A 27,332-nucleotide genomic window follows, 5' to 3' on the forward strand; every position below is an offset into this window, starting at 1 on the left:
GTCTTTCCCTGGAATGTCTGTGCTGGAATAGGAACAGCTCGGTGAAGGAGGCTTTTGTTGAACGTGACATAAAATACATAACTTGATCGTTGGAGCTCTTATAATGCATTTTCCAGGGTTATGAGATTGTTAACCTTGCTTGTAATGTGTAATTGCGCTTTGTCTACTGCAATTCCTCTTGCCATTCCAGTAGTGCGATAGCATTCTATCTATAGATTTTTGTCTTTAATTGATTTATAGACATGCTGCTCGAAGAGAAGCTGCTGTTTTGTCAGAGATGGATTGAGTGTTTCATATCATTTCTGGAGTTTTTTTGTCTTAAGTCTATGTAAACTGTTGCAGCAGCAATGTGGAAGTGGCTGTCCGGAATTGTCTGTTGTGGTGAGCTAGAAATGCAGACGAAAACAAGAAGTTGGCAGCAATTTTAAAGATGTGGTAGGATACTAATAAGAGGAATTAGCACATGCACACTCTTCTTTGAAAATATGTTTTCACTTTCTGAATGTTTAGAATGTGGAGAGAGATTGACAGGGACAGAGATGCTGAACAGGCAAGTTTCTCTCAACTTTGCTCTGACTAAGGTTGTACTGCTGAATAAAGAAATGACTCCTTAAAGAAAAAGGAGCAAGTCATATATAATGTTGAACAGTGTCTTGCAAACACGTGTTTATCTAATACTGGATTATCTTTTTCTTGTAAAATCTTCCTGTTTTGAAGTATACCTAGGTTTTCACTGTAAGCTACAGTCATTTGGCCTTAAATTTATATTGACCATGTTTATGAGTTTTGTTTAAATATTTCCATTCCTCACTTTTCTCTCATTAAGATAAAATCTACATTTAAAAAACACAACCGTACAACAGTATGGGATTGAACAGATATCTTAAAATGCTAATATTTGTGGCATTCATGAGGTGCAAAAGTGCTGTGGCTTTTTTCATATTCCAACACTCATTTTCATGAAATGTCCATTTCAAAGAAAGTTACTGTGTGGTTTTAATACACTATCCATACTTCTAAATTGTCACCAGGTGCATTTGCATGAGGTATGTGGACATAACATCTTGAAATGAAACACTTAAGTGTGTTGAAGATTTATTGTATGTTTGGAATGCTTGTCTGATTAACCCTTCCCTGGTCCTTTTATTTATAAGTGTCCTTTAACATAGACTTGTGTTTTTATAGTCTTTCTTGCACTATTAAGCCATGATGACCTAATTATGTCATGCACATGAAAGGAAAGCATATATGTTGGGATTCAGTGTACGCATGTTTTTAATTAAATAGAATACTAAGGTTGATAGTGTTATGCAAGTACTTACTATATAGGACAGTTAGCCAATTCTGTATATGGTAGTCCATTCTAAAATAGGAAGCTGCCTTTTTTCCATGTAGAATAGTTTTAAATCTTGTTACAGATCAGTTTGGGGACTGAAAGAGGTAAGAACTTAATGTGAGGAGCTGTATTAAAGTAGTTAGAGGATACCATTCATGCTGACTGGCATGTGAATACTGGTCCAAATTAAAAACAGAAGGATTTCTGTTTGTGGCATTTGTGTTCATGCTCTGAATTCTGTTGTTGGGGTGGGGGTTTTCCATAGGAAAAAGTAGGTGGAAAGGTATTTGGCAACACTTTCTGGGCCTATGTACGTGATGATATGCTTAGGTCATTCTGTTCTGACTTCAGATTCCCTAAGAATATCCTCCTTGAGAATATACTTGATCTTAGTGGACCTAGGAGGATTAATTCCAAGTTGAATGAGTCCCTGTATTTAGAATACAGATATTTAAACATGCATGATTATGTATAACTGTGCTTAGGTGTACTCTGGCAGTTTCATCTTTCTACAGAATCCATATTTGATTGAGTTATTTCTCTCTTAAAATCCAGTTTGCATTAGAAACATTGCCCATTTTGTTTTTATAACTTTTTACCAACAGTGTTTGACATTCTACTTAGTTACCTTCAGTTACTACATATTTTGGCTAACTGTATATTGCTCAGTGTGTTATGTTTGACATTCACGCAAAAGGTGATATGCTGTATTAAAACTCTTTAGCTGAACACAGGCTTTGTTTTCGTAGTCAAATTAAGTTGTTTTATGGCAATATTATTCTTCCTTATAGTTAACACAAGAAGAATGTAGGGGTACACTATACAAATATAGAACTGAAGAGCTGGATATTGATGTAAGTAATTTATATTTTTTATTCACTGGAAATGTTGGTATTTGTCATCTTCTTTTCATCACAATCTTTCCCTTGACATTTGGGTTTGGAATGCAGTTTGTATAGGTGACTGCTAACAGATATTGATCTGTGAATTTGAGAGTATAGGACTCTTCTTTTTTTTTTTTTTTTAAGAAGTTTCTAACTTGCAAGAAATATTCCATTGTAGGATGAAATTTCAGGTACTACGTGTGTTTAAATATAAAATGCTTCTAGGGAGGCATTACTTAAGAAAGGAAAAACTCTGTAGATGTAGTTCAGTTAGAAGCATTAGAGAAGTAATTTCTTAGGAAATATGGCTGATATGTCAGAACTGAAATTGGCATGGATACTTGCCATTCAGAGTGTTGGTGTGCTACTTACTAAAGAAACAAGCCCTAGTGTTTAAGGTCAGTTTGGTGGCAAAAAAATACACACATACAGGCATTCTGTGTATGCACAAGTGTACATATCTAGCTATATTTGCACGGTGCAAGTAAAAGTAGACATGCTGATTTAAGGGATTTTACCTTAAAGCTCCAGTTAGAGTTAGAAAGTCAAAGCAGCAACACAGACTGAACCAAAAAGTTGTTCAAAAAGAAAACTGTTTCAGATTGATTAGAGTCCACTGAACAGTTATTCCAAGCCAGAGCTGAAGGGAAACAGATTTATTCCTAGCCAAACCCAGATTAGAGCCAAAACAGCAGAGCATGGGTAGTGTTTGTAACTAACACCTGCAAGAAACCATGGGAAGAACTAGTAATGTGTACAATGTTATATTTAATAATGAAGAATATGTTTCTCAAAAGAGCTTTTTGTTACCTGTTATTAAGTTATAACCATCTAGTTGTAGAATCATAAATTATATATTTTGAGCAATGTTGTGTCAAGTTACAATAATTATTTATTGTATAAATAAATATTTATTTCATAGTACCTCATGGTTTCTTGAGGTTAATTTGAAAATGCAACACTGATGCCTTCAGAACTTCAGAATTCATATTCTGTGGTAACAAATTTTTATATAGTCTCTTGCAGTGATTTGATGAAGTTATGTTTTGGTTATTTAAGATATTAAAAACGATTCTAATTGCAGTCATTTTCTGTTATATATTAGGCTAAGCTTAGCCGTTTGTGTGAACAAGATAAAGTTGTACAAGCACTGGAAGAGAAGCTTCAACAACTACACAAGGAGAAAGTAGGACAATTGTATTTATTACCTAAAGTGGATGTTATTTTACATGCTTATTATCAGAACATTGATAACTGAAATATAATGAAAATCAACCCAATGATGCAGAACATTAAAAATAATTCTCTTTATTATAATAGTACACGCTTGAGCAAGCTTTGCTATCAGCAAGTCAGGAGATAGAAATGAATGCAGATAATCCAGCAGCCATACAAAATGTAGTCTTACAGAGAGATGACTTACAGAATGGACTACTTGGCACTTGTCGAGAAGTATCGCGAGCTACTGCAGTAAGTAATACATTCTTGCTAGTAAAACTCAGTGACTTGTTAAACAGTTATCTTTATAGTCTTAATTGGTTTGAGTTTTTGTTATTTTTCATTACATTCCAGCAAATCTCAGTTGTCTGTTATTCGCATGTATTTTTGTAAAAGCTAGAACTTTCACTATATTCATCAAATAGTCTTTCTTGAATTTTTCTTTTGCAAGGAATTGAGTGCATATTGGCTTCAGTTGGTGTGGTAATTTTCATTTTTATAATTTATGAATTTAATTACAGCAGAAGAGAAGTAAAATAATAGAAAACAGACTTTATCAGACATTCCATCAGATATGTAATTTATTTTAAGCAAAAGTAGCTACAGAGTGAAAAGAAGAAAAGATTATGCTTTCATGGTCTCTCTTAATAGTGGTCCATCATATTTCAAAGATATTTTAGGTCACGCACTTTTGAAAATCCTAGAGGAAATGAGGGGAGTTTCTATTTAATCTCCTTTTTCACTTTATGATGATTTCTATCTTGAGGCAACAAAGCAAAGAATCATTTTTACTTACTTACGTAAGCCTTTGACATGGTCCTACACCACATCCTTATCTATAAGTTGGAGACATATCGATGTGAAGACTGGACTATTTGTTGAATGTGAAATCGGTTGGAAGGTCACAGCCAGCGGGTCATTGTCAATGGCTCTGTGTCCAGGTGGAGGCCTGTCATGAGTGGTGTCCCCCAGAGGTCCATCTTGGGACTGGTACTCATTTTATCAGTGACATAGGTGACAGAGTTGAGTGTACTCTCAGCAAGTTTGCAGATGACATCAAGCTGAGCAGTGCAGTTCACTCAATAGAAGAAGAGGATGCCATCCAGAAGGATCTGGACAGGCTTAAAATGTGTGTCCATGAGAACCTAATGAGGTTCAACAAGGCTGAGTGCATGGTCTTGTATTTGGGTCAGAGCAATCCCAGATGTATATACAGACTGGGAGAAGAACTCAGTGAGAGCAGCCCTGCAGAGAAAGACTTGGGGATCCTGGTGGACAAGAAGCTGGACATGAGCCAGCAGCATGTACTTTAAGCCCAGAGGGCCAACTGCATCCTGGCCTGCATCAAAAGACAGGTGACCAGCAGGGAGAAACAGGTGATGGTTCCCCTCTACTCTGCCTTTGTGAGGCTCCATCTGGAGTACTGTGTCCAGGCTTGGGGCCCCCAGCACAATAAATACACAAAGCTGTTGGAGTGGGTCCAAAGGAGGGCTACTAAGATGATCAGAGGGCTGGAGCACCTCTCCTATGAGGAAAGGTTGAGGGAATTGGGCTTGTTTAGCTTGGAGAAGAGAAGGCTCTTGAGAGAACTCAGGTAGAGGGACCAACTTTTTAAATGATCTGATTCTGACAGGACAAGGTAGAATAGCTTTAAACTAATAGAGGAGAAATTAAGGTTAGATGTTAGGAAGAAATTCTTAACTCACAAGGTGATGAGGCAGTGACACAGGCTGCCCATAGAAGCTGTGGATGTCCCATCCCTGGAGGTTTTCAAGGCCAGGTGGATGGGGCCCTGGGCAGCCTGAGCTGGTGGGATCAACCCTGCCTACTGCAGGGAAGTTGGAGATCACTGATCTTTAAGGTCCTGTCCAATGTATATTGTAACACAGATTGGCTGGATGAGGAAAATGGAAGCATGGGAAACTAAAGGAAACCTTAGAACACCTCTCAAACTTTTTAATTTATGCTAAATCAAATAAAGGGCTTGATCCAGGTTTAGTAAGGGGGAATGACAGAACTGACCTCAAAGATTATTTTTGTGCCTTCTTCTGGTGTTTGCAGTTTCACAAAAGCAGATGTATTAGCAAGCCTGGGGTATTCATCTGTAACGTTGCAGGCAAGATTGGATGACTTAGTTGTCTTACATAATAAATTGCATATACATGCACATGCTTTGCACTCATACCTATGTATTCTGTGTGATAAAAGAGACAAATTTACATCTATTTTGTGGGTCTTCTGAAACTGTGGAAGGGCATCTTAGTATCCACATACCTGTTAATTATAACACTGTAGTCTCAAGATTTCATCCTGGACTGTCTTGTAGTTTGTGAGAAGATAAAATGCTGTTAGTTTGTATATCATTCAGTATCATCAGAAAATCTTAAAGCTGTTTAGTCCTGACATTTTCTAAAACTATATGTATACTAACTGCCAGTCTCTATGAAGTAATCCCTGATGTTTCATTCCATTGAATGAATAAAATGGCCTACTTTTTTAATTTTATTTTTTTTAACTTGAATGTGCATATGCAATTCTCTTCTTTTGCCATATACCTAGGAACTGGAAAGAGCTTGGAGAGAATATGATAAACTAGAATATGATGTAACAGCAACAAGGAACCATATGCAGGAGCAACTTGATCGGCTCGGAGAAATTCAGGTGTGGCATAGGTCATAAAGATACATTAAAGTCTTTTCCATTTTCTATGTTTTTGTTTAAAAATTCTACACAAATGGAAAAAAAATGGAGGGGGAGACTGTGGGAGACTGTATCTTATATATCTTCTTATAAGATAGAAAAAGAAATTGAAAGTTCATCAGTTCTGAGGAGGTTTTTAGCTTTTCCTATATTTTGAAGCTACCACGTAAGTTTTCCTGTGTCCATCTCTTCCTGTTTCAGTGATCATGTCTCAGATGAAGAAGTTTTCTCAGACTTAATTGCTATGATAGTCATATTAAGTGTCCTCGTAAATCCCTTCTTTTACCTCATTAATTTAAAATGTAATTATATCATTGTATCAAAATAAATGAAATACTTAAAGTATTTATTCAGATGTTAAACGTCAGAAGACTTCCTGCTTATCTTATTACTTTATTATTTGTTCTGTTCTGTGGAGAGTTGGTCAATAAGTCCAGGTTCTGAGTTTCTGAGGTAATCTTTCTGTGACACACAAATGTGTGCATAGGTATCTGGAATAGAGGGGTGGGTTTGGTCAGTGCCGTGAGGTGTTAATGGACGTTTTTGCTCTAGGGACTGATCTTCTATGCTGCTATTAAAGAGAGATTACAAGAAAACTCAAGAGCTGAGAAATTTGTGTTATACAGCCTAAAGCATGCATAACCATGAACGCAAATAGGCCTACATCTTATATGCTAGTATGCAAACACCACGTTCATCTGCAACTGTTTTCAGATTGGAACTGATGATTCCTTTTCTTTTGTTGTGTGTAGGTCTTCCATGCAAACTTGGCTTTTGTAAAGAGAAAATGTAATTTTCTTTGTAAAGAGAAGATGTAATTCCATTAAGTGGAATTTCAGCTTGCAAATTGCTATCAAAATAACTGGCCCATGTTTCTGAAGTGACTTAATCTGGCCGCTTTTTGCTGACAGCCTACCAATTTGTTACCTTTTAATGGGAGAGTGTCTATCGTTATTGCATTTTGTTTTGTTCACTGGGAAAGAACATGCAGTACTGTCTAGAGAAAGAGGTTTTACTTTTTGCCCCTCCTGCAATATATTCTTATTTATCACCGAAACGTGATGTTTCTTTACTGGCAGACTGAGTCAGCTGGGATACAGCGTGCTCAGATTCAGAAGGAACTCTGGAGAATTCAAGATGTCATGGAAGGTTTAAGTAAACATAAACAGCAAAGAAGCTCTTCAGATGCAGGTAAACTGGACGTTTTTCTCTCTTAGGGAGTGAGATTGGATCACATGCATTTTTATAACATAAGCATCGCATTTGTTTTTGTACGTTTGAAGGAATCAGCTATTTTAAGTTGATGATTTGTGTATTGGCTAATAATAACAGGCTACAGTTTGTGTTCATAAAACTACTTATTGAAAATATTTCTTCTCTTTCCTCCTACCCTCTGCCTCCCCTCCCCACAGGCATCATGGGATCAAGGACATTTTCTGCTATTAAATATAAAAATGAGGTATGCTTTTAGCGTATTTACCATTTTAGCACCATTGAATATTAAATATACATATGAAAAAAATGAACATTATTTCAATTGTTTTTAAGGATTTCTAAAGTATGTATTCTGTGAAAATACTTCATTGTGATAAATTTTAAAAGACTGATAGCTAGTAATTCTAACACTTTCGTTTGTTCTTTGTCTTCATATTCTCACCAGTATGTTTCTCTTTTCCATTTCTCACCTTTTCCTCTCCCCAGGCTCTTACCCTAGAAATATAAACCCTGATTTTTAGATTTCATTTTTCCCCAAAACACTTTTCATGGGAAGAAATATGTTGCTTTGTATGTCTGCTCACCTATTGAGCCTGGTTCTCAGATGGCCAGAGCACCCACAAGAGCATCTGAAACTGTGGGAGCTCCCAGATGTTCCAATTCCTCTGAAAATCTGGCTAGCATTTACAGTTTTAAAGGGACATTGTCGTGGTTGTCTAAAGTGTTTGGAAATATACATGTGGCTTACAGAACTTCTTGAAAATGTAATGTATATCAAAATCTTTAAAAAGATATGGAGTTTAATTTTTAAAAGGATAATTCAGAGAGTTCATAGATATCTAACAAAAAGTTGCAGATTATAGAACTGAAAACTTTTATAAGTTGGTTACTGAAGCTGTTGAAGTATTTCATTGTACATGATAATAATAAATTTAAAAATGTATATTTTGGCCTTTTTTTCTTTTTTTTTTCTTTTTTTTCCTTTCCCTCCCCCCCCCCTTTTTTTTAATTATTTTTTAGTGTGACATTGTCCCTTTCATACAAAACTCTATAGCTGGTGTAGCTATGGTAATATATTTTTATATATTTATAAGTTATAAATAATTGTAACAGGTGTGCACATTTAAATAAGGTGACTATTCTACAATCTTTAGGAAGAGGAAGTAGTCCCACCTCGTCCTCCACTCCCTCGGTCCTATGACTTTACAGAGCATCCTCCCATAATCCCCCCTCTGCCCAGTGATAGCAGCTCCTTGCTCTGTTATAGCAGGGGCCCAGTACACCTGCCAGAAGAAAAGAAGATTCACCAAGTTCAAGGATATCAGAGAAATGGATCTCACTGTGTAAGTGGCTTAAACTGCCACATCGTTCTTGAAGCATTCCCCCTCCCATTGCACAGTCACAATTTTTATTTTGCCATCTGGCTACTTATATTTGGTTTTACTTTTGGCTTTTATTTACAGCTCCATCATTTGCTTTTCACATTTTCCTGTCATATATTTTGTGTATATATAAAATGTCTTAAGACTTAAATGGGTGCGTTTTGTATCTAAGTCAATTTCAAAAAATGAAACTCTTCTACTCACAAGTATTTATAAAACTTCAGGCTCAGAAGCAGTTCTTGCTGAAGCCTTTTACATTTTTTTTCCTGTGCCTGGACATTTTTATGGCAGTTTTTCTGTGATTTCTGAAAATTTGCTAACATTTCTCAAATTAATTGTGAAGGAATACTGCTGCAAGAGCAGTTGAACAATGAGCTGTTGTCCTGAAGCGAGCAGTCTCAAAGGAAAATAGCTGTTTTGAGTCTTAAGACATAAATGCTTATACAGAAATGCCAGTTTATTTACCTCATAACTTGTCATTCTTCAGGGTCCTGATTATAGGCTTTATAAGAGTGAACCAGAGTTAACTACAGTAGCAGAAGTGGATGAATCTAATGGTGAAGAAAAAACTGAACAAATGTTAGAATCAGAATCTGCAGCTAAAGGTTTGTCCCCAGGAGTGCTGTTTATGACCTTTCAGCATTTTTCAGAAGAAATACAGAGCTTTAACTGTTACAGAAGCTATTTCATCCTTCATATTTTTGCAGCCTGTCCATTTCTTAGTACAATGAAACAACTTCCACAATAAAATAATCATTTAATTATATGACAAGAAAGATTTCAGTCAATTACACCACAGAAAAATCAAACATTACGCTCACCAACAACCCTGAAATCCTTATTGACACCATGTCTAATCACATCACTCACATTCCCCACACACCATTCCCTTGAACAATTACCCATTTTCTGTTCATGCCCCTGAACAATTATTCAGTTTTTGAATCAAGCTCCCAATGTTATGTCACTGGAACGTCCAAAAAGGCAGCACCACAGAATTTTCAGACTCTCATAAGGCACTGAAACAATGTCTTTTTCTTTTTTTAATCTTGTAATTGTTGAATTGCCTTCTGTCCTCTGATATAATAGGAATAATGATCATGACCTTGGAGTGTACAGACAATAAAGGTCTTTGCAATTGCTAAATGCTTTAGATTCTTCTCTTCATCCAGCTTCCATAAAAGCTACTAATTGCTTGGTAGAGTCTTTTACCAGGAAGTGCTCCTCAATTCTGTTTGTTAAAACACACAGAATAGTTTGTTAAAGGTGACTCCAGGAAAAGCAGTCTGAGCACTACCAAAAAAACCCCGTGAAGAGCTTTCAGAATAACTTTCAGAACTTTTTTTTTTTTTTCTGTAACGATTGATGTTTTCAGTACCAGCAAGATAATAGCTTGTATTAGTTTGACTAAGGATGTACGTAGAGGTCTGGTGTAATACTGCTAGAATCTGGCCCAAGAGCTATGATCATGGGAGGATATTACTTTCACCGGAACAGCCATATAGGCTTTTAAAACAAAAGACGGCAGACAGTTTGAGTGCCCAACAATGTGAATGACCCCATGATAGATGATATAATTAAGCTTGCACTTACTTACAGGCAATTACTTAATTCAGGTTGAAGATGGTATTTACTGAGGTATAACAGTCACTTTAGATATTAAATCACTTTAACTCAGTGACAAAAATATTCAAAGTTTGGCTTGAGATTTGCTAATCACCAACCACCTGAAGTTGCCTTTTTCACTACATACCTAGTGGTATTTATTTATTGGCCTGTGGTATTTCAGACTATTTACAGGCATTTACGACATGAGGGAAATTAATTGAAACTTCATCAGAAGCCTACACTAACTATATAAAGCTAACTGATACTTCTTCAGCACCCCAGTCTGCTTTCTATTTTCTGTAATGATTGAAGTTTATTATGTCCACTTCCAGAAAAGCAACCTTCAGTAAAGGAAAGCAATAATAGAAATTCTTCTGTTATAAGTAATATTTGGAGTTCAGGATAGCAAGTGGAGAGAGGGCTATTTGTCTTCATTCAAAACAGAGTGAAGTGAGTTTATCATAGCTGTGTTTTATCATTTGGTCCATGCTTTTTGGATTTTCTGACAGCTGTTTTCTTGTTCTTTGTGCTCACTTATAGTAACAATCCCACACAGTAGGAAAAATACAACCCTTCCTGGTTTTGGTTGTTGTTTCTTTGTTTGTTCTTTGTAGTGCACATGTCATTATAACCAAATGCTCTTCCAACATTGTTATGCCATTCTGTCTTAACAGTTTGTAAGCTCTAAGGGGAGCAAGCTCGAAGGCAGCTCATGTCTGAAACCTCCAATCTGTTTTAAGAAGTCATGCTTAAATGACATAATTTTCTATTTTGAACGCTTCTGAAAAATAAGAAAATTTCAGAGGGAAGTTTTTAATGTTTTTCTCACTCATTGTGCGTTACTGTACTGAACGTTTCTCATGTTTTTTTTCTGTCAGCCCCTTCCCTCCCTTTTCAAGTGTCAGCAATCAAAGAGAAACGTTTTAACGGGACTGTGTAAAGTAACCCATACAGCTCTCTGCAAGCAGAGGAATATTTATGACCTGAGTGGCACATAAAAGTGACACGAAAGAAAAATGGACTTAAGCTGTGTTTTATCCTTTTCATGTGTAAAGGAGACCCAAACTATTGTTTTATAATTTTTGTTCTGAATGATGTATTTGGCATTCAAATAACTCTATAGACTATTATGTCAGCCTATCAAACAATTTGGAGAAATAGTTGAGCCTTCGACTGAGTCAGTATGTCCTCTGAAATCTGTGTGACTTCAGGAAAAGCAAGGGGAGGTAATTTGACCATCAGAGAAGATACATCCATTTTCATAGGCAAAAACTGCAAGAAAGCAGTGTTTATATACTTTGATCTCCTGTATGTATGAAGAAGGAAAGATGAAACATATTACCTAGTTACATATGTAAATTTTTGTAACCTTTACCTTCAGTTTTCTACTAGCTTAATTACATTTTGGCAGAGGTTCTCTAAGCAGAAAATCTCCAGTGGTGAATTATTGTTATGAGAGGCTGAACGTGTGGTGGGCAGCAGCACACAGAATATCCTCAGCTCCAAGCTAGACAGAGCCTGGCTGCTGCACCTCCCTGTCCATGAGCTGCAAGGCTGAGCATACAGGCACTATGCACAAGCACACATCCTCTGAACAGACCCAGCTAACCGCAACAGAACAATAGTTTTGAGACCAGTGCCATCGCAAGCACTGCATAAGTAAAAACAGCACTCACGTAAAGGTGGAACAACACAGGTAAAGGTGATCCTCTTCTCGCTTGCCAGCTGACCAGACTGAAAGCTTGTTGTCTGGTCTCATACCTACACAGAAATGGGCCGCTCCAAAGGCTGCCTGCACCTATGGTATCTCTAGCAGTCAACTCTTGAGTTTCTCCAGTCTCTCTCTCCAGTAGTGAGATCTCAGATTTAAGATCTATTGGACACTTGGCTCCTAAACCCTGTGTTCTGCTTGCTGCCTTCAGTTCGTTAGTATCTAGGATAAACAGAAGGGTCCTCCTGGGTAGCAGATCCAGACCTATGGCCCATATGGTAGCCAGCCTGCAGACATGCAGGCTCTGCCATCTCTCTGGCCCCAGCCCTGTGATCTCTCTGTCTCCCACTCTCTCACATACTTCTACACAGAAAGGAAAACCTACATGAAAAATACATATGAATAAAGTTTAGTAAGAAGAATGGACAGACTGCAACTGTCAGGCTCAGGACTTGATCAGGCAAGCATACTGAAAAACAGCCTGCTTACACAAAGCTGAGCCTTTTTATTCCCCCTCTGTTTTATGCCATGCCTGTTATTTCTTATCTGCCTTGCCCCCTCCTTTTCTTAACCTTTGTTTCTACCCAAATAAGCAACCCACCTGTAATTACTTTTCATGCATTAGTCCAACTTTTTAAAAATTATTTCCAATACTATCATCTAGGTGATGTAGGCCTTAAATAGTTGTACTGGTATGGTCACCTGCTGGCCTTGCAAGCTCTCTTCCACAGAAAGTCCCAGATTCTGCCTTCCTGTTATCTGTGAAGCCTATGAATCTGTGAATCTATGAAAGCCTGACTATCTTTCACACAGTTCCCCCTTAACTATACGCGAAGTCTAGCCATTGCACACAGCACTGTCTAACTTTTGTCCATTTCTCACTGTTATTTTTATGTCCAGCAATTTCTCATGCCATATGCAGTATTTAACCATGCTCTTCTCTGCCTAACCTGCTGGTCATCTGCCTGCATACCTTAATGGATGTCACAGTTATGCAGAGTTTGAGTAGTTTCCAAGGCTGATAATGTGCATTTACTAGAAAACAACGTACTGTTTGATTATGCTTTGCATAGGCCTTAGTATGTTGCTTTACTGTTTCACAGGCTCGCATTTCCCAGTGGGAGTTGTACCACCCAGAACCAAATCACCAACTCCAGAATCTTCAACAATAGCATCCTATGTCACTTTAAGGAAGAATAAGAAGATAGATCTAAGAACGGTAATTTAAAGTGGCTTTCAAGCATTGATGGATAGTGAGGTGTTAATTTCTAAGTTTAATTTCTGCAGTTACTTGAAAAGTTGCAGCTATCTTTTTAATTTCCTTTACATAAAAATCACTGTGATATAAAGTAAAATATAATCTGCTCAGTTAACTGAGACAGCTGTAGAGAAAATGACAAAATTATAAAGGTCATGTATGTTAAACTGCACTGAGATTTCATTACACTGAAGCTGGCTAAGAACTGAATGGTAACACTAAATCTACTAAGCAACTGGAAACTGAAGTTTGGGCTTACATTGAAAAGACATGAAGCAACTTTGGTTAAAAGCTTTCAAGAGCCTATTTGGGTTCTGGAACATTTTAACAGCCTCTGTAAAATAAGTATGGGATTTTATTTTAACACTAAATTGATCTGGGAAAAACCTAAAGCAGCCAGAAAATGAAGATGCAGCAATCAATATGTGGGTAGTAAACCTGGAATGTCAGGTTAGAGTCCTGCAGTCTCTGGACTGATGTAAACTACGTTTACATGTAGTTTAGGGAAAAGTAGGGGAAATTCTGCCTTCGTTGCAGCATGAATAGAAGAGGATAAGTTGGGGGAGGATGAGAGAGGAGAGAGGATGCTGCATGGTGAAAGAGTACCGCTTTCAGAAGTGAAACCAGTTGCTATGAATCTACTGAATGCAACCATTTGCCTAAAGTAAATAATTCTGTATTTTGATGACAGAAAAACCTGAAAATCAGTGAACTTCAGGATTAGAGTGGGTAAAGCCATTGTTTTTTCAGGAATAATATAGTGCTTAGAACTACACATTTTTAAGTGCTGCTAAATAATGTTTGTTTCAGCCTCAGCTTGCCACTAATCTCCATCTGTACTTTTCCTTGGAATAAAAGGGCAGAAGTGAATATTAGATCAATTGGTATAAATGTCCTCGATCGTTAAATTTCACCTAAGTTTTTATCTTAAGGAGGTTGGCTCTCTGGTACAATATCTGGTAAATTATTTCAACTTCACACAAAACGTCTGAGAAAGTATGTACCCGTTCTGTTGATGTTAAGTATTGATGATAATAATGTCACTGTTCAAAAAAGCAATTTATTTCTAATTTTGGTGTTTATTTGTTAATCTCATGCTTTGTTTGTATACTTGGTTGATCTTTTCTTGCCCGCTATTCTTCTGCTTTTTAATAATCATTAGGTGATCTTTTCTGGTAAGCTAAATAGTTAAGAATCTTGCTGTTTCTAAAGAATGTATGTATTCTTCTTTTTAAGGAAAGACCAAGAAGTGCAGTGGAGCAGTTGTGTCTTGCAGAAAGCACACGGCCTCGAATGACTGTGGAGGAACAGATGGAAAGGATAAAAAGACACCAACAGGCTTGCCTGAGAGAGAAGAGGAAAGGACTAAATATTATTGGTGTTTCAGACCAGTCACCTTCACAGAGTCTGTCTTTTGTCAGAGATAACCCATTCAAATCGGCACAGGTTGGTCCAAGTTCTTAAAAACAATTAAAAAAAAATAATAAAAGTAATAATTTTGAAAGAGTCATGTGATAGTATAGGTGTCTGATAATTGAGGTTGTTCATGTAGAGTAGCAGTTGCAATTCTCTGCCAGACACAAGAGAAAGGCTGATGATAACCTTCATGTTTAAACCTAATGATAATAGAAGCCACAACTTTAGGGAAATAAGTCATTCAAATCTACATATGTTTGATTATGCGTTGTGATGTTTGTTAACAGTTAATGCTTGTTGTCAGATTTAGCAAACAGCATGAAATTGCACACTTTGTGACTAACAGCAGTATCAGGGAGAACCATGATTCATTTGATGTATAAATTATGAAGATTTTCTGTTGCACAACATATTCAAACATCTATAAAATGATTTATAAAACATTTCTAGATAGGAATGTATATTTATGATGATGGCTGTTAACTGGTGCTCTCTGTGTTTTTTGAGTCCATAAATACAGAAAAATAAATCACTTTCATTTTCATACATTCTTAAGCAATTAAGGCAAAGCGGAGAGTTTACTGAACATGTAAGGGTGGGGAGAGAGGAGGAGGATGTGATTCCTTGACACTGACCAGGACGTATGTCTTAAATAAATAAATAAGTAAATACAGAACTACAATAAATCTCTGAACAAAAAAATTCCAGGTAACGGTTGTAAGTCTACTACATGTTGACTGCTGAGTCAGGAAATCAGTTTTCTTTTTCCATAGGAGTTATCTTTTCCATCTTCTGCTATACTTTTTTTTTCTTCGGATCATTCCTTTTTTTTTTCTTTTTACAGTAACATGCACATATCTCCTTTTATGTTTTGCATCTGCTTCTCCAAGACCTGATTAAATGCATTGCACTGTTTAGAACTTGCCTATTTTCACATAAACGTTAGCCTTCTTTTGTTTTTTTTCCCTCTGAGCACACTAAATTGTCTTCAGAGCTATGGGGAAGTTCCTTCAACAGCACTGGATCCCCAGAAGACACTGAACTCAAGTTTTCTTTTTGCATTAGAACATCTGAACGTGTCTGAATTGAGTATTTGGCTAGTAGTCCACAGTACAAAATCATTTTTCCTGTGACAACGTTTGTTCTTCTGGAGTGGCATTTAAACAAACATACTTTGTTTAAGAAAGCAGAGAGATTGATTTGTGGACTGACTTTAGTAGAGTTTCCTCTTACCAACATGCGTGTGCTATATCAGGCAGGAATTCAGCCACAAGATGTGCTACCTTCCTGGATCCTATTTTTCTCCACCCTAGTACTTAGTGCATTGCAACGCATAGGAACTTCAGTTCTGTTGGGTTTGCTCTTATGCCAACATAAATTTCACAGTTCAGAATCTTAAGTCACTTCTACCACCCCTCCTCAAATTGTTTACATCAAACATATTCTATGTGCAGTAGATTTTTTTTAAGGAATAAGTGATATGGAGTTATTAATGTCTTTTGCTCATACTCTGCCATTATCAGATATTATGTTGACCTCTGTTAAATCAGTTACCAGCAAAGGCTTGGAAGATACCCGAGATACTTGGCAGAAGTGCACGTAGGTGTGCAGCTATTTTTGCACAGACAGCAGATTTTTATCCATCCTTTCATTAACCAGGAAGAAGTATTTTTTAAAAAAACCATTGAATCCAAATAAGAATACTACTAAACCTGTGTGTGACTAAGCTAAATGCGAATGGAATTTCAGTGGATAGAAATGCTAGAGATTTTTGCAGGTGGAAAAGGAGATTAATCTTGAAAAGTAAAAAAGCAGCTAGCTTCAACTGTTTTGAAAGGTATAATAATGAGAAAATTCCAAGTTTTTTCTTCAAAAAAACAAAACAAAACCATTATCCTCATTATCCTTGTTGCACTGTGGTGTGCTTTGCAGTGGGATGTCATGTAAAGAACTGTTTGAGTTAAGATGCTTAAGGTTTTCCTGCGGCTTTCTGAGCACAGCAGAAGACTCGGACCTGACACTGTAATAACTGTTTTAAGAACAAATGTCTCTATATCGATTTTGTTCTGCAGAATCGCAAAAAGGACGATACTGTATCTAGTCACATAAAGGATTTAGAGAGCACCACTAAAGATAATAATTTGAAACAAAATAATGAAAGTCCTGAAGAAGAAATAGTGCAAGTAAAACACGATGGAGAACAAGAACATAAATCAGGTTTTACTAAAGAGGTACTAAACTCTCCTTAACTGAACTGTTCATCGGCCTATCTTGCAGTAGAAAAGTATTCTTAACCACAGACAGTAGAGTATAGAAAGCCAAGCAAAATTCCTTTTTCTTGGAAGATTAACATCAATTTTTGTATTTAAAAAATGTAGTAGCAGTGTAAAATGGTATCAGATCTGTCGATAGCCTAGAGATTGAATATTCTTATATGTATATACAGTCTTGTAAAATTTCATTCTAATTTCCTCTTAACTTTACTTAATTTCACATTAATTTTATCTTTTACTCTGTTGATTGACCAGAAAGTTGAAAAAATGGATGATCTTTATTTCTTTGGGTTTGGAAACAAACCCAATGCTGATGCATCTTAAATAATCATCGATCTGTGTGGTTTTTGATGGTCGTTTTATACACCTGACTTTTTTCCATGGTTGGCTTTAGTGCATCAAACACTGTGCAGGACGCAGCATAAAGCTGATGCAGCAACTCATACGTGGAAGTAGGCAGTAACTGTAGTCTGTGCTGTTCGGTCATCAGATTGATTTCTGTCTTGAAACAGTCTCAGCCTCCATTAGCAGTGAGTTACCTCCGTATTTCTGGTAGTGAAGTTCCCTAAAGACTCAGCAAAAGCAGGCTGACTGTGGAGAACAGATTACTAGAACTGTTCCCATGTAATCATATCCTCCTTGGAGTGTCATATTTTTAAATCTTCTTTATACTTTCGTTTATCTTTTTCACTACGTATTCTTTCATTAATCTCCCATTGCTTTTATTTTCCTACTTCTTTTTCCTTTCTCTTTCCTATTTTATATTTGGTTGTTTTGTTTTTTCTTTATAGAATGATATAAAATCAAATAGCTAGCATTTGTTGTTGAACACTTTCTATTGAGAGTTGCTTTATGTTAAGTATGCAAACCCCTTAAAGGAGCATTACATAATATGCTAATATTGGTCCTAGCTAATCAAACCTTTAAGAGCAGTATTCAAGCTCGTTAGCCGAGTACTGCAGTTGCTGGAATCTTTGGCATTGTGCAGAGAGGGATAGCGTACAAAACCGAGGCAGGCTGCAGTCCAAAGAGTTGAGATACGTTCTGGAAGTAATTAAGCCAAGCCCTGCCCACTGGCTCTGGTATAAGTTTCAGGATAACTCTATTAACCTGAATGGTATTGATAAAAATTTCTTAAGTTGTGTAACTCCAAGTTACTAAGTATACATGATGGCAAAATTTGTCTCTTAATAAAACTGTTTCCTGATACTGTATTTCTTATCTACCACTTAGCGTGTGTTACTGCTTTTTGGTTCATGATTTCAATTTTTTTATAGCTGACAAAAACCGATGATTTTTTATCAGATACACATGTTGTATCTGACTCCAAAGAAGTGAATAATGAAGAGAAAGCAGAAAAGGAAAAGAATAATAAAGTGGAAGAAACACATGATGGTGATATAAGGTAAAAGTAAAACAAGATGTTCAAAGACTATTTTAAACTTGCATGTTGTATTTGTTAGTTGAACGTATCAAGCAACTAATGAAATACTGTCATAAATACTTCTAAGGTATCTTTATATGTTTTGGAGTGGTTTACATATAGAGAAGTCCAGTGAGAAACCTGCAGGGGTTCTGTAAGAGGTAATGAGTTGGTACGAGGGGCGATTAATATGAAACCTACAGCCAGGGCTTCTCTCTGTTAAATAGCAAGCTCTTTAACACTGTCGTTTAGGAAAGCATTGCATTTATAGACAGATTGAAGAGTTTACTTTATACCTTCTGCTTTTCTGACCTTCACTTGACAGTTTGGGAGTACTGCAGAATTAGACAAAAACTGTATATCGGATATGTCTCTTTAATGATTCTTAACTTTGTTGTAAGCTGTGTGGATTCTACAGTTTCACAGCCGATCCTGAGTTCCCATATTAGACCATAACTTTCTCACAGCATACTTCATCAGAATAGGTATCACACAGCAGGAGCCTGTATGAGTATGCAAAGGAAAGGAATTCAGTTTCTAGCATATGGTTTTTTAAGTCTAACTCTACATGGTAGAAGGATTTGAAAATATTTAGCTTCTATTACACCAGCTCACCAGTTGCAACTTTGTCTATTAACAAAAGAAAATTAAATTGTGACTCCAATACTTAGTGGTTAGCCCTTGAAATTAAGTTAGTGAGTTCTAAAAGCCGTGGTTTTTTTCCATCAGCTTGCAGAGTGTGACCACAGTTGCAAACCACAAACCCAAAACCAGTTCAGAAGAAAGTGAAGCAGTTAGCGTTCAAGAGCAAAAAGGAATTATTGCTTCATTTGAATTAGCAACACAGTCTTCAAAAGGAAATCAGGCAACAGCAGGTATGGAAAAGAGTTTGACTAAAACAGGAGTTACACGGTACATATGTAAAACTTCATTTCATTGCAAGGATGTCTTTTGATGCTCAAAACCCCTTCTGTCTTCAGAAGTGCTGAGCTGGTCTGAATATTAAGTATATGTTTTTACAACATAGAGAAAAGTAGTTTCCTGCTGGGTAGCTACAGAAATTCCAATTTTCTGAGGTTTTAATGTAGATTTTGTGGTTGCATTTATTTCAGGGAATTATTTGGCTATTGCCAAAAATTAAGTCATATTGTAGTTATTGGTTGGAGCAAATCCCTCCCTCATTATCTTATAGAACACTGTCTCAATCCCGGGCATGTATGAACTATTTGATCTCACCTCCTGGCTGATGGGCAGCCTCAGGTTTTGAACTGTGAACCACAATTTGGTCCTGATTTCGGACGCAGGAACAGCTGAAGAAACAGAAGGCATTAGCTGATCGGTACAGAGATCTGTGGTGTACTTTGCAAGAACAAAAAGCTGGAAAAAAAAAGCAAAACTACGTGCAAAGAGAAAAAGCAGAGGGGAGCAGATGAGTGAGGAGGAAGATGATGATAGAATTTAAGATATAATTGGGATATTCGGTGATGGGAGTTGTTAAGTAAGCCAGATAGTTCAATCTATGGATATAAAAGGTGATCTGAACCTTTGCAGTGCAGTCAGCAGTTTTTTCTGTGACTTGATCCATCAAAACCAGAACTTGTAAATGCGCTCTGTAGCACCAAGCAGAATAACAAATAATTAACCTGAGCTGGAATAAAAAGATGGGTCTGAAAGTATCCCAAGTAGTTCAATTGCATGCATTTTTTCGTCTGACATAACACATCAGTATTTATGTGTCTGTTGTTTGTTCCTGAGATGATCTACTAGTTGTGTATTCTTTCTTAAAAGAAATGATCCTTGTTGACAACAGCTACGCTGTCCCCTGAAGTTGTGCTCACTGTGCTGATCAGATTTTAAGTCTTAACTTGTGTAACTTTCATTTGGTTCTGCTTATATTGATTGTGGCTTGACATGGTGATTTTCAAGCTTACCTTTACTATGTCAGCCAGCCAGCTTTTGCCTTGTGTAACTTGTTTTCTTGTTTATCTTGCTGTATGACTCGCAGTGAAAAGTTTGCCTTCTTCACCAGAATCGTCATTGTCACCAGCTTCATCTACACAACCACAGCTCACAGAAGGATCACATTTCATGTGTGTATAGTTACAGAGAAGTACGTCTTTTTTCCCACCCCTCCTGCCATTTTTCTGATATTGTTCTGAGTGTGTGTACTGTAGGTATCTTTGAGAAACATCTCTAGACAGTACTTGGCAAGACAAAGGTATCTACTATGTTGAATATAAACTAACTGGAAAACAGAACAAGTAAACATATTGACTTGTTTGCAAGTGGTGTGTTCCACACTCAAATACAAAGAGAAAGGACTAATTGGCTTATTTTGCCACAAGTGGCAGGATAATAGCCCTTTGAATTACATGAGAGACCTAGGCTGTTACAGAGCAGATAGACATTTAAGCTACCAGCATTGGTGCTCAGGTGCAAATGATTCTTGCTGCTTCCATCTGAGCAGCTGGGGTTAGATCTCTTAGTGATGCATTGAAGGGAATGGTCTAATACTCCAAAGAGTTTATGGCTTAAGATATGGATGAATAGGCATGACAAACAGGAAGGAAAAAAATGAAATTTAATGAAATGAAATGTAACAGTTAGAAAACTGTTGTGGGGTTTTTTTTTATTTCCAGAGGGATAGCCCTACTCAGTATTCTTCTGTGTCTTAGCTGATTTTAGGAATGTTAGAAAGCATGAGTTTGGCTAGATTTACGTGTCCTTACCTGTAGTGTAACTGACTCAATAAATGGAATTGGAAGTACAAGAAAGCATAATTGTTTGCACAGGTGTTTAAGGAAACCAATATGATACCTACGTGAACGCTACAGCACTTTGCCAGCATTTAAAATGATCAGCATCTCTTTGTTGTCAGGAAGTACCTATTTAAGTAGGCTTTCTGCTAAAGGAATGAGCTTAGCTTCAATGATCATGTCAAATACCATAGTTAATGCCATAAATTAAATGTAAGGAAACCTTATATTTGAGACTTCTCAGTCTTTCAGCATGGAGAGATCTGAAAATGCATTTTCTTATTTACTGCCCTAACCTGTATTGACAGGCTTAGTAAAATTGGACATTAATCAACATAATCACTTTATCCTGCCTGAATTATGTGCAGGAATCTGTTAATACAGATTATTGGCATCTTTTTCTCCTGTATGCAGTCCATCACTATGAAATTTAGTTTGGACTCTTGTACTTTCACTTAAAAGTGTTCTTAATGAAATCATTTAAACATAAGTGGCACTATTCGTTCTTTCTGGAAATCTGTGTTAAAGATTTTAATTTCACTGTATAAATGCTGACGCATTTACGATGTTTGAACAGTTATGAACTGGGACAAACTTTCAGGGCAGTGATGTGATTGAAAGCACACTGCTGAATTCCTTCTGTAGCCACAGCACAGATGCCTCGACAGGGGAAGCAACCTGCAGCCTCACTGGACTTTTTTTGCACCAGTTGCATTCAGTTACTTTTCCCCCTTGTCAGCAGCCCCAGCGATCAGTTCAGCAACGTCATTTTAATTATTAATGCTAAACATGAGAGTAGCCGAAGTGTAGCGCTCACGTAGTGATCTGCTCTGTAATGGAACAACTGACCCTTGACATCCCACAGCGCGTTGTAACCTCGCAGGTAGTATGTAGCTACAACATTTCCATGTTAAGTATGATGCTGCAACACTTAGAATTGTATTGTTATGCTTAAGGCAAAACAGTGCATCTGGGCTGGTGGTTGTAAAACTATTGCTCTGCTCATATGTGCACCACCAGAACAAAGTGAAATAAATTACACCCCTTTGGGCTGTTTAGTGTTTGAATTGGGTTGAAAAAACTATTCAACTATGTGCATATACACTCTGCCTTTCTTTGGTGCGCTTGATGCCTCTGTTGATTAAGAGTTCCAAAGCCAGTTCATGCCTTGAGCTGGGCCTACTGTACATACATGTAAGGAGTGTGGTCTGCTTGCCTGCAGTAGTTTCTGCCCCTTCCCCTCTGTGCTGCCATTCCGGCGCTGTGGAGCAGTGAAAGATATATGCAAGAGCTTGGTGTCTCTCTGATGCAAGAAACCCTGGGTACGAGAGGGCTGCAGCATCAGTCCTGTTCCTATGTGGCATCTGGAAAATGTATGGTAGATCTCAGAGAATCATGAGGTAATACCTATATTTGGCTTGCATGGTCAAATAGTAAAACGATACTCTGGGCACAGGGCCAGGAGAATTTGGCGTAGGAAACTGGTGGCATAGGATATTCTGGGACTAAGGAAAACCCATTAACACAAAGCTACTTTCTTTGTTACAGCCCTGGCTTTGCAGAGGCACATTCTGGATGCGTACCTCTGACAGTGGTACATTTTAAGCATTGCATTCAAGCGGAGTAGCAGAGGGATAATGAAATTTTAGCGGCACCAGGATCTAAAGCTCAGAAACACTTTTACCAACGAACTGCTAACAGTTTTGTAGAAGTCCTTTTTTTGTTTGTAGAAGTCCTTTCAGTAATAACCAAAAGGCAGCAAGCCCGGGGGTGAGGGCAGGAACTTCAGCAGGCTCGTAGTGATGCTGCCAGCACAGCCTCATACAGGGACAGCGCTGTGTCCTGCTGCAAACAGCACCTGGCATTTGTCAAAGCAGTGAGGGCCTTTGCCACTGTCCCCGGTTCCATATGGATAATGTTTGGAGCTGGCTGCATACAACCAGATAAAACTCTCAGGACAAGGACATTTTTCTAGCTGTGTCAAGTTGAAAAAAAAGTTTACTTTTGCTTCTTGCTGACAAAGAATTTTCTGGAAAGCTGATTTTGGAAACAACTTATTTCTGAGATACTTTACTGTGTTCTACATCAGCGATAACTGCTGCTAGGATGAGGTCAGACATTCCGTGCTGCGTTTAATCCCAGGAGTTGTGTTATACAATATTCTGTTGTTGCTGAAATACAGTAACCTAACCTGTGTCTGTCTTCCAGCTCTAATGGCTTCTGTTGAAACAATTCATGCCTGAGATGTATGGACCCGACCTATGGAAATGTGAGAAGATATTGTACAGTATATTTTAAATCTATGAAATTCATAGTTCTGATGCTTTTGGCCACAGAGCATCATTTTATCACTTCCTGGAAAATGTTTATTCCAAGAGAGCTTTAAATGGCCCATATGTACACTCAACAACCTTCAGATTGTTCTCCTGATACCAGCTTGCTGCTATGATTTCTGTGCACATAAAATAAAGGCTCTTCTCAGTGTGCAGCCTATAGTCAGGACTTTATTTTCCGGAATTTAATGTTCTTTTAATTGTGGATCACATAGGTTTACTTTTTGGCTTCATTTAGATGCATAACTCAGTTAATTTTACATATCACCACTAAAACCCTGTTTTACACTTTTTAAACACTACGATTTATTGTTTTAACATTTTATTTGTAAAATTTTTATATATATATATATATATATATATATACATATAGATATATTTAAAATGTGCCATTTTTATTATTGCTTAGTAAAAGATGTCCTGTTTCTGTTGTAATTATTCCTTGGTCAGGTTGCAATGTCAGCAGTTACTGCCACACTTCTGTCAACATATACTTTAATGTCAGTGCTTACTTTTACTTAAATAAAATGGAGTGTAGGTATTCCGAGGTACTGGGCTTTTCCTTTGTTGGGTTAGAGTGTGTACAGCAATAAGCAGGTTCTCAATCCAGTACTTAGTTTGTGTACAAATGTAATTATGTTCATTGTATATATATTATACAATGAGCACATGCGATGTAAGTAAAGAAGCCACTTATTGTTCAGATAAGAATGTTCATATCCCATTTCTTTTATATCATATTAAATAAATGTTGATGTTCTTAAGGACTGGTATGGTTAGTATTTCTTCCAGCAAGCAGATGTCAGACAGCATATTCCACCTTTTGATGTGGGGAGTGCAACAATGTTATCTCATTGGCGACACCACCTGTCAACCAGAGTAGCATGACAGACTCTTTAAGATTCCAGTCTTCCTCTGCAGGAAAGAATAAGGCTGCAACACACAACAAAAAGACAACATGAGATCCAGATGCAAGAAATACAGGTTCAGCTCCTGACTCTCCCGGGCTTGTATCGTGATGTTGGAATAATCACTTAGTCATTCTGTGTGCCTCCATTTCCTGCCTGCTTATTTGAGACAGAATAGCCTGTCTTGCTGGGGTGTGGCAAGTAGTAATTCAGTATTTGGAAACGTCAAATGCCACATTCAGCGGGGTTAAGGAGAGACGTATGCTGATTCCTTGAGGCTTTGACATCTGCAACGCATCTTCCAGAAACCGAAAGAAAACCCAAGGCCATTTGTCAAGTGTCATCGTCCTACAGATGTTGCTGGCTCCACTTCTCCTTCTTACGCAGCTGTCTGAATTTGCCTGAGACAAGAGGTTTAGGAAAGAATGATGAAAAATGAAATGATTTAAAGGGCAAGCTTTTGAATCTAAGATGTAAAGCTAAGAAACCTTTTAAAGATTCAGGCAACCGCTGTGTGCTTCGGTGCACGTGCGTGCCATAAGTAGTAAGGAAAGTTTCTTAAGAAGGCGACTGCCAGCTCTCATTGTGCTCTTTTTATCACACAAATCATAGCCCATTCAAGTTAATCTTAAGGTACTAGAGACTATATAATTCATTGTGCTTTTCCAAAGAGGAATGACTGAGATTGACACATGGTTTGAAATTAACTCCTTATCATTACCACCTTGAGAAGGAGGTTGGATGACGGTACATATCTGCCTCTCCCAGCTCTGCTCTCAGTTCTTTCTGGGGCTCTATGCCACAGAGACACAGAGCACACTGTCTACCTGTTGCTCTGCCTTTCTCTTTGAAAAGCAGAGAACTGGGAGGCAGAAATTAGCAGCGGAGCTTGGAGGGTCATAGTGAAAGAGGTGGCGGAAGGAAAAGAGATGATTCACGCTGCAGGCAGACAGCACGCAGCTGAAAGCTTGACCAAGTAGCCCTTCCTCTTTTTTTGGAACAAGAGCCCCAGATTAGCACATCCTTCCATCCAAAATGCAGAGCAAACAGGAGGAATGTGATTTTTATAGCTCAGCCAGCTGAGATTTAAGTTCAGTGGCATCGCTGGAACACCTGGGGCAAAACAAATATAACACACCCCGTTCCCTCCCTAACTCTTACACAGAGTGCTGTTCAGCTGTCAAGCTTTGCAATCCTTTTCTGTCCTTACTGCCAAAAAAAAAGATTTGCAACCAATAAAGGAAAGAATGACTAAGTGGTTTTTGGACATTTGTAGATCTTGTCTGTGTTTGAAGCAGCTGTCAGTTTGGTGTGTCTGCACAGTACGTGCAGTTTATGCTGAACCTGGGGGGGCGTGGGAGAATATGCAAGTTTTTTCTGGTGTAACTTGGCAAAGATGGCAAACGTGAATGGTGCAGGAATGCAGTCGTGCTCACAGACTGTAACTTCACTTCCTGTGGGCACTTGCAGCGAAGACTTGCCATTTCATTGGGTGCTCTATCTTCTTGTCTTACGGAAAAGAACTAATGGCTCTGTGTTCTCACAGAGCATTTACTGTCTTTTACCTCATCAGAACAGCTCATCCCGGTGATCGTACTCTGAGATACAGAAATATCAGAATACTGATATTGTCAGCTTACAAACATCTTTTTAAGTTTGTATCTAGGATATTTTTATATTTCTGATTGATTGCTTTATTGGCTATTGCACTGACACTTGTATATACAGAACATGTACTTTTTTTCAAAAGCAAGAGTCCTTAGGAATAATGCAACACATTCTCTACAGATGTTCATGCTTTTCGGAACCAATTACATCTATTTTTGTCTTCTGTTCACCATTTGCATTGTTCCAAGACTACTAGAGAATGTGATTCTTTTCACTCCCTCAATAAAGTGACATAACTCAAAAAGTTATGGTTGGTGTCTTGTATGGCAGTTTTTGTATGTCGTGGACTGTCTCATAGAGCAAGGCCTCAGCAGGCAGTGGAAGCCTAAACTTTGTACGTACTGTTACTGAGGGGGGAGAAGTAATCTTCAGTTAATACTTCCTTAAAAATGTCTGTCATGAAACGAATACAATAAAGTCCAATTTTCATGAAATGAGTAAAAAAATAAATAAAATGAAAAGCAGTTTGTTTTTATCTAAATTGCTTTAATTGGACAGACTGGGAAGGAATCATTGCCCACCATGTTGGATCCACGAGGTGTAGAAACCAGGAGTGCGTATGCGAAGAATGTTTGTGCATTACACTGCTAGCTAAAGATGTATTAAATTCTCCAGTATTTGGGTGGATGGGTCAGGTTATATCCTGGGAGAGCAAAGCAGCAGAGTGGAAGGTTTTTAGTCATGGTGGTTTTGATAGCTTTTACATCGAACTTCACATTGTTCTTTAACAATAAGGCCAGTTCTTTTCTAACAAAAGCATAAATAGTACTCAATCAGATCTCAGAAATGGGCCACCACGTCTTTTCTGCACAATACATTTTTGTCTCTGTGATCCCGGATTCTGCTGTATTTATCTCCTGAAGTTATTCTAGGGTTTGAATTCTCAGCTAAAATGTTATTTTCCATCTTTTAGGAAGCTGACTTTTAAACGGCCCATACCTGGCACTAATTGTATATCTGAAACAACTTCATTTAACCTTTTTAAAGACGCACGTGAAGATGACAAAGCAACATCTGGCCTTCATTTCTACTAAAGAACGGCATATATATACTTGCAGTTGTATCCTTGGAGCTGCTCAGCTTGTCCATATGGGAACACTGAAGAAGCTGCTACAAAATAAAATAGAATATACTCTGGTGTTGGAAAGCAAACGTCTGGCCCAAAGCGAAGGCTAAAAGCAGCTGTCTTCTGAACTTGACACACACAGCTTATTACCCAGCTGTTCCAGATGTGTCGATATTC

General features: G+C 37.6%; 1 protein-coding gene across 17 annotated transcripts in view; it reads left to right on the plus strand.

The window, feature by feature from the left end:
• The window catches only part of PLEKHA5 (pleckstrin homology domain containing A5), a 170,768-nt gene extending 144,431 nt beyond the window's left edge, over positions 1 to 26,337 (plus strand). For 13 of the 17 annotated variants that reach the window (XM_015291916.4, XM_015291946.4, XM_040655825.2 and 10 more), the window contains 14 exons: positions 2,128 to 2,190; positions 3,326 to 3,406; positions 3,541 to 3,690; positions 5,998 to 6,099; positions 7,218 to 7,329; positions 7,551 to 7,597; positions 9,223 to 9,340; positions 13,158 to 13,273; positions 14,549 to 14,758; positions 16,801 to 16,959; positions 18,279 to 18,406; positions 19,154 to 19,299; positions 20,430 to 20,514; positions 23,389 to 26,337. In XM_015291916.4, coding sequence (XP_015147402.1) covers positions 2,128 to 2,190; positions 3,326 to 3,406; positions 3,541 to 3,690; positions 5,998 to 6,099; positions 7,218 to 7,329; positions 7,551 to 7,597; positions 9,223 to 9,340; positions 13,158 to 13,273; positions 14,549 to 14,758; positions 16,801 to 16,959; positions 18,279 to 18,406; positions 19,154 to 19,299; positions 20,430 to 20,514; positions 23,389 to 23,407 — 1,536 coding nt within the window. In that variant the 3' untranslated portion in view covers positions 23,408 to 26,337. Of the gene's footprint in view, positions 1 to 2,127; positions 2,191 to 3,325; positions 3,407 to 3,540; positions 3,691 to 5,997; positions 6,100 to 7,217; positions 7,330 to 7,550; positions 7,598 to 8,507; positions 8,697 to 9,222; positions 9,341 to 13,157; positions 13,274 to 14,548; positions 14,759 to 16,800; positions 16,960 to 18,278; positions 18,407 to 19,153; positions 19,300 to 20,429 lie in introns of all 17 variants that reach the window. The other 4 variants (XM_025141874.3, XM_040655912.2, XM_040655828.2 and 1 more) reach the window with 4 other exon arrangements.
• Positions 26,338 to 27,332: the final 995 nt, after the last annotated feature.

This window comes from Gallus gallus, chromosome 1 (assembly GCF_016699485.2).
Source record: "Gallus gallus isolate bGalGal1 chromosome 1, bGalGal1.mat.broiler.GRCg7b, whole genome shotgun sequence".
Classification (NCBI taxonomy): domain Eukaryota; kingdom Metazoa; phylum Chordata; class Aves; order Galliformes; family Phasianidae; genus Gallus; species Gallus gallus.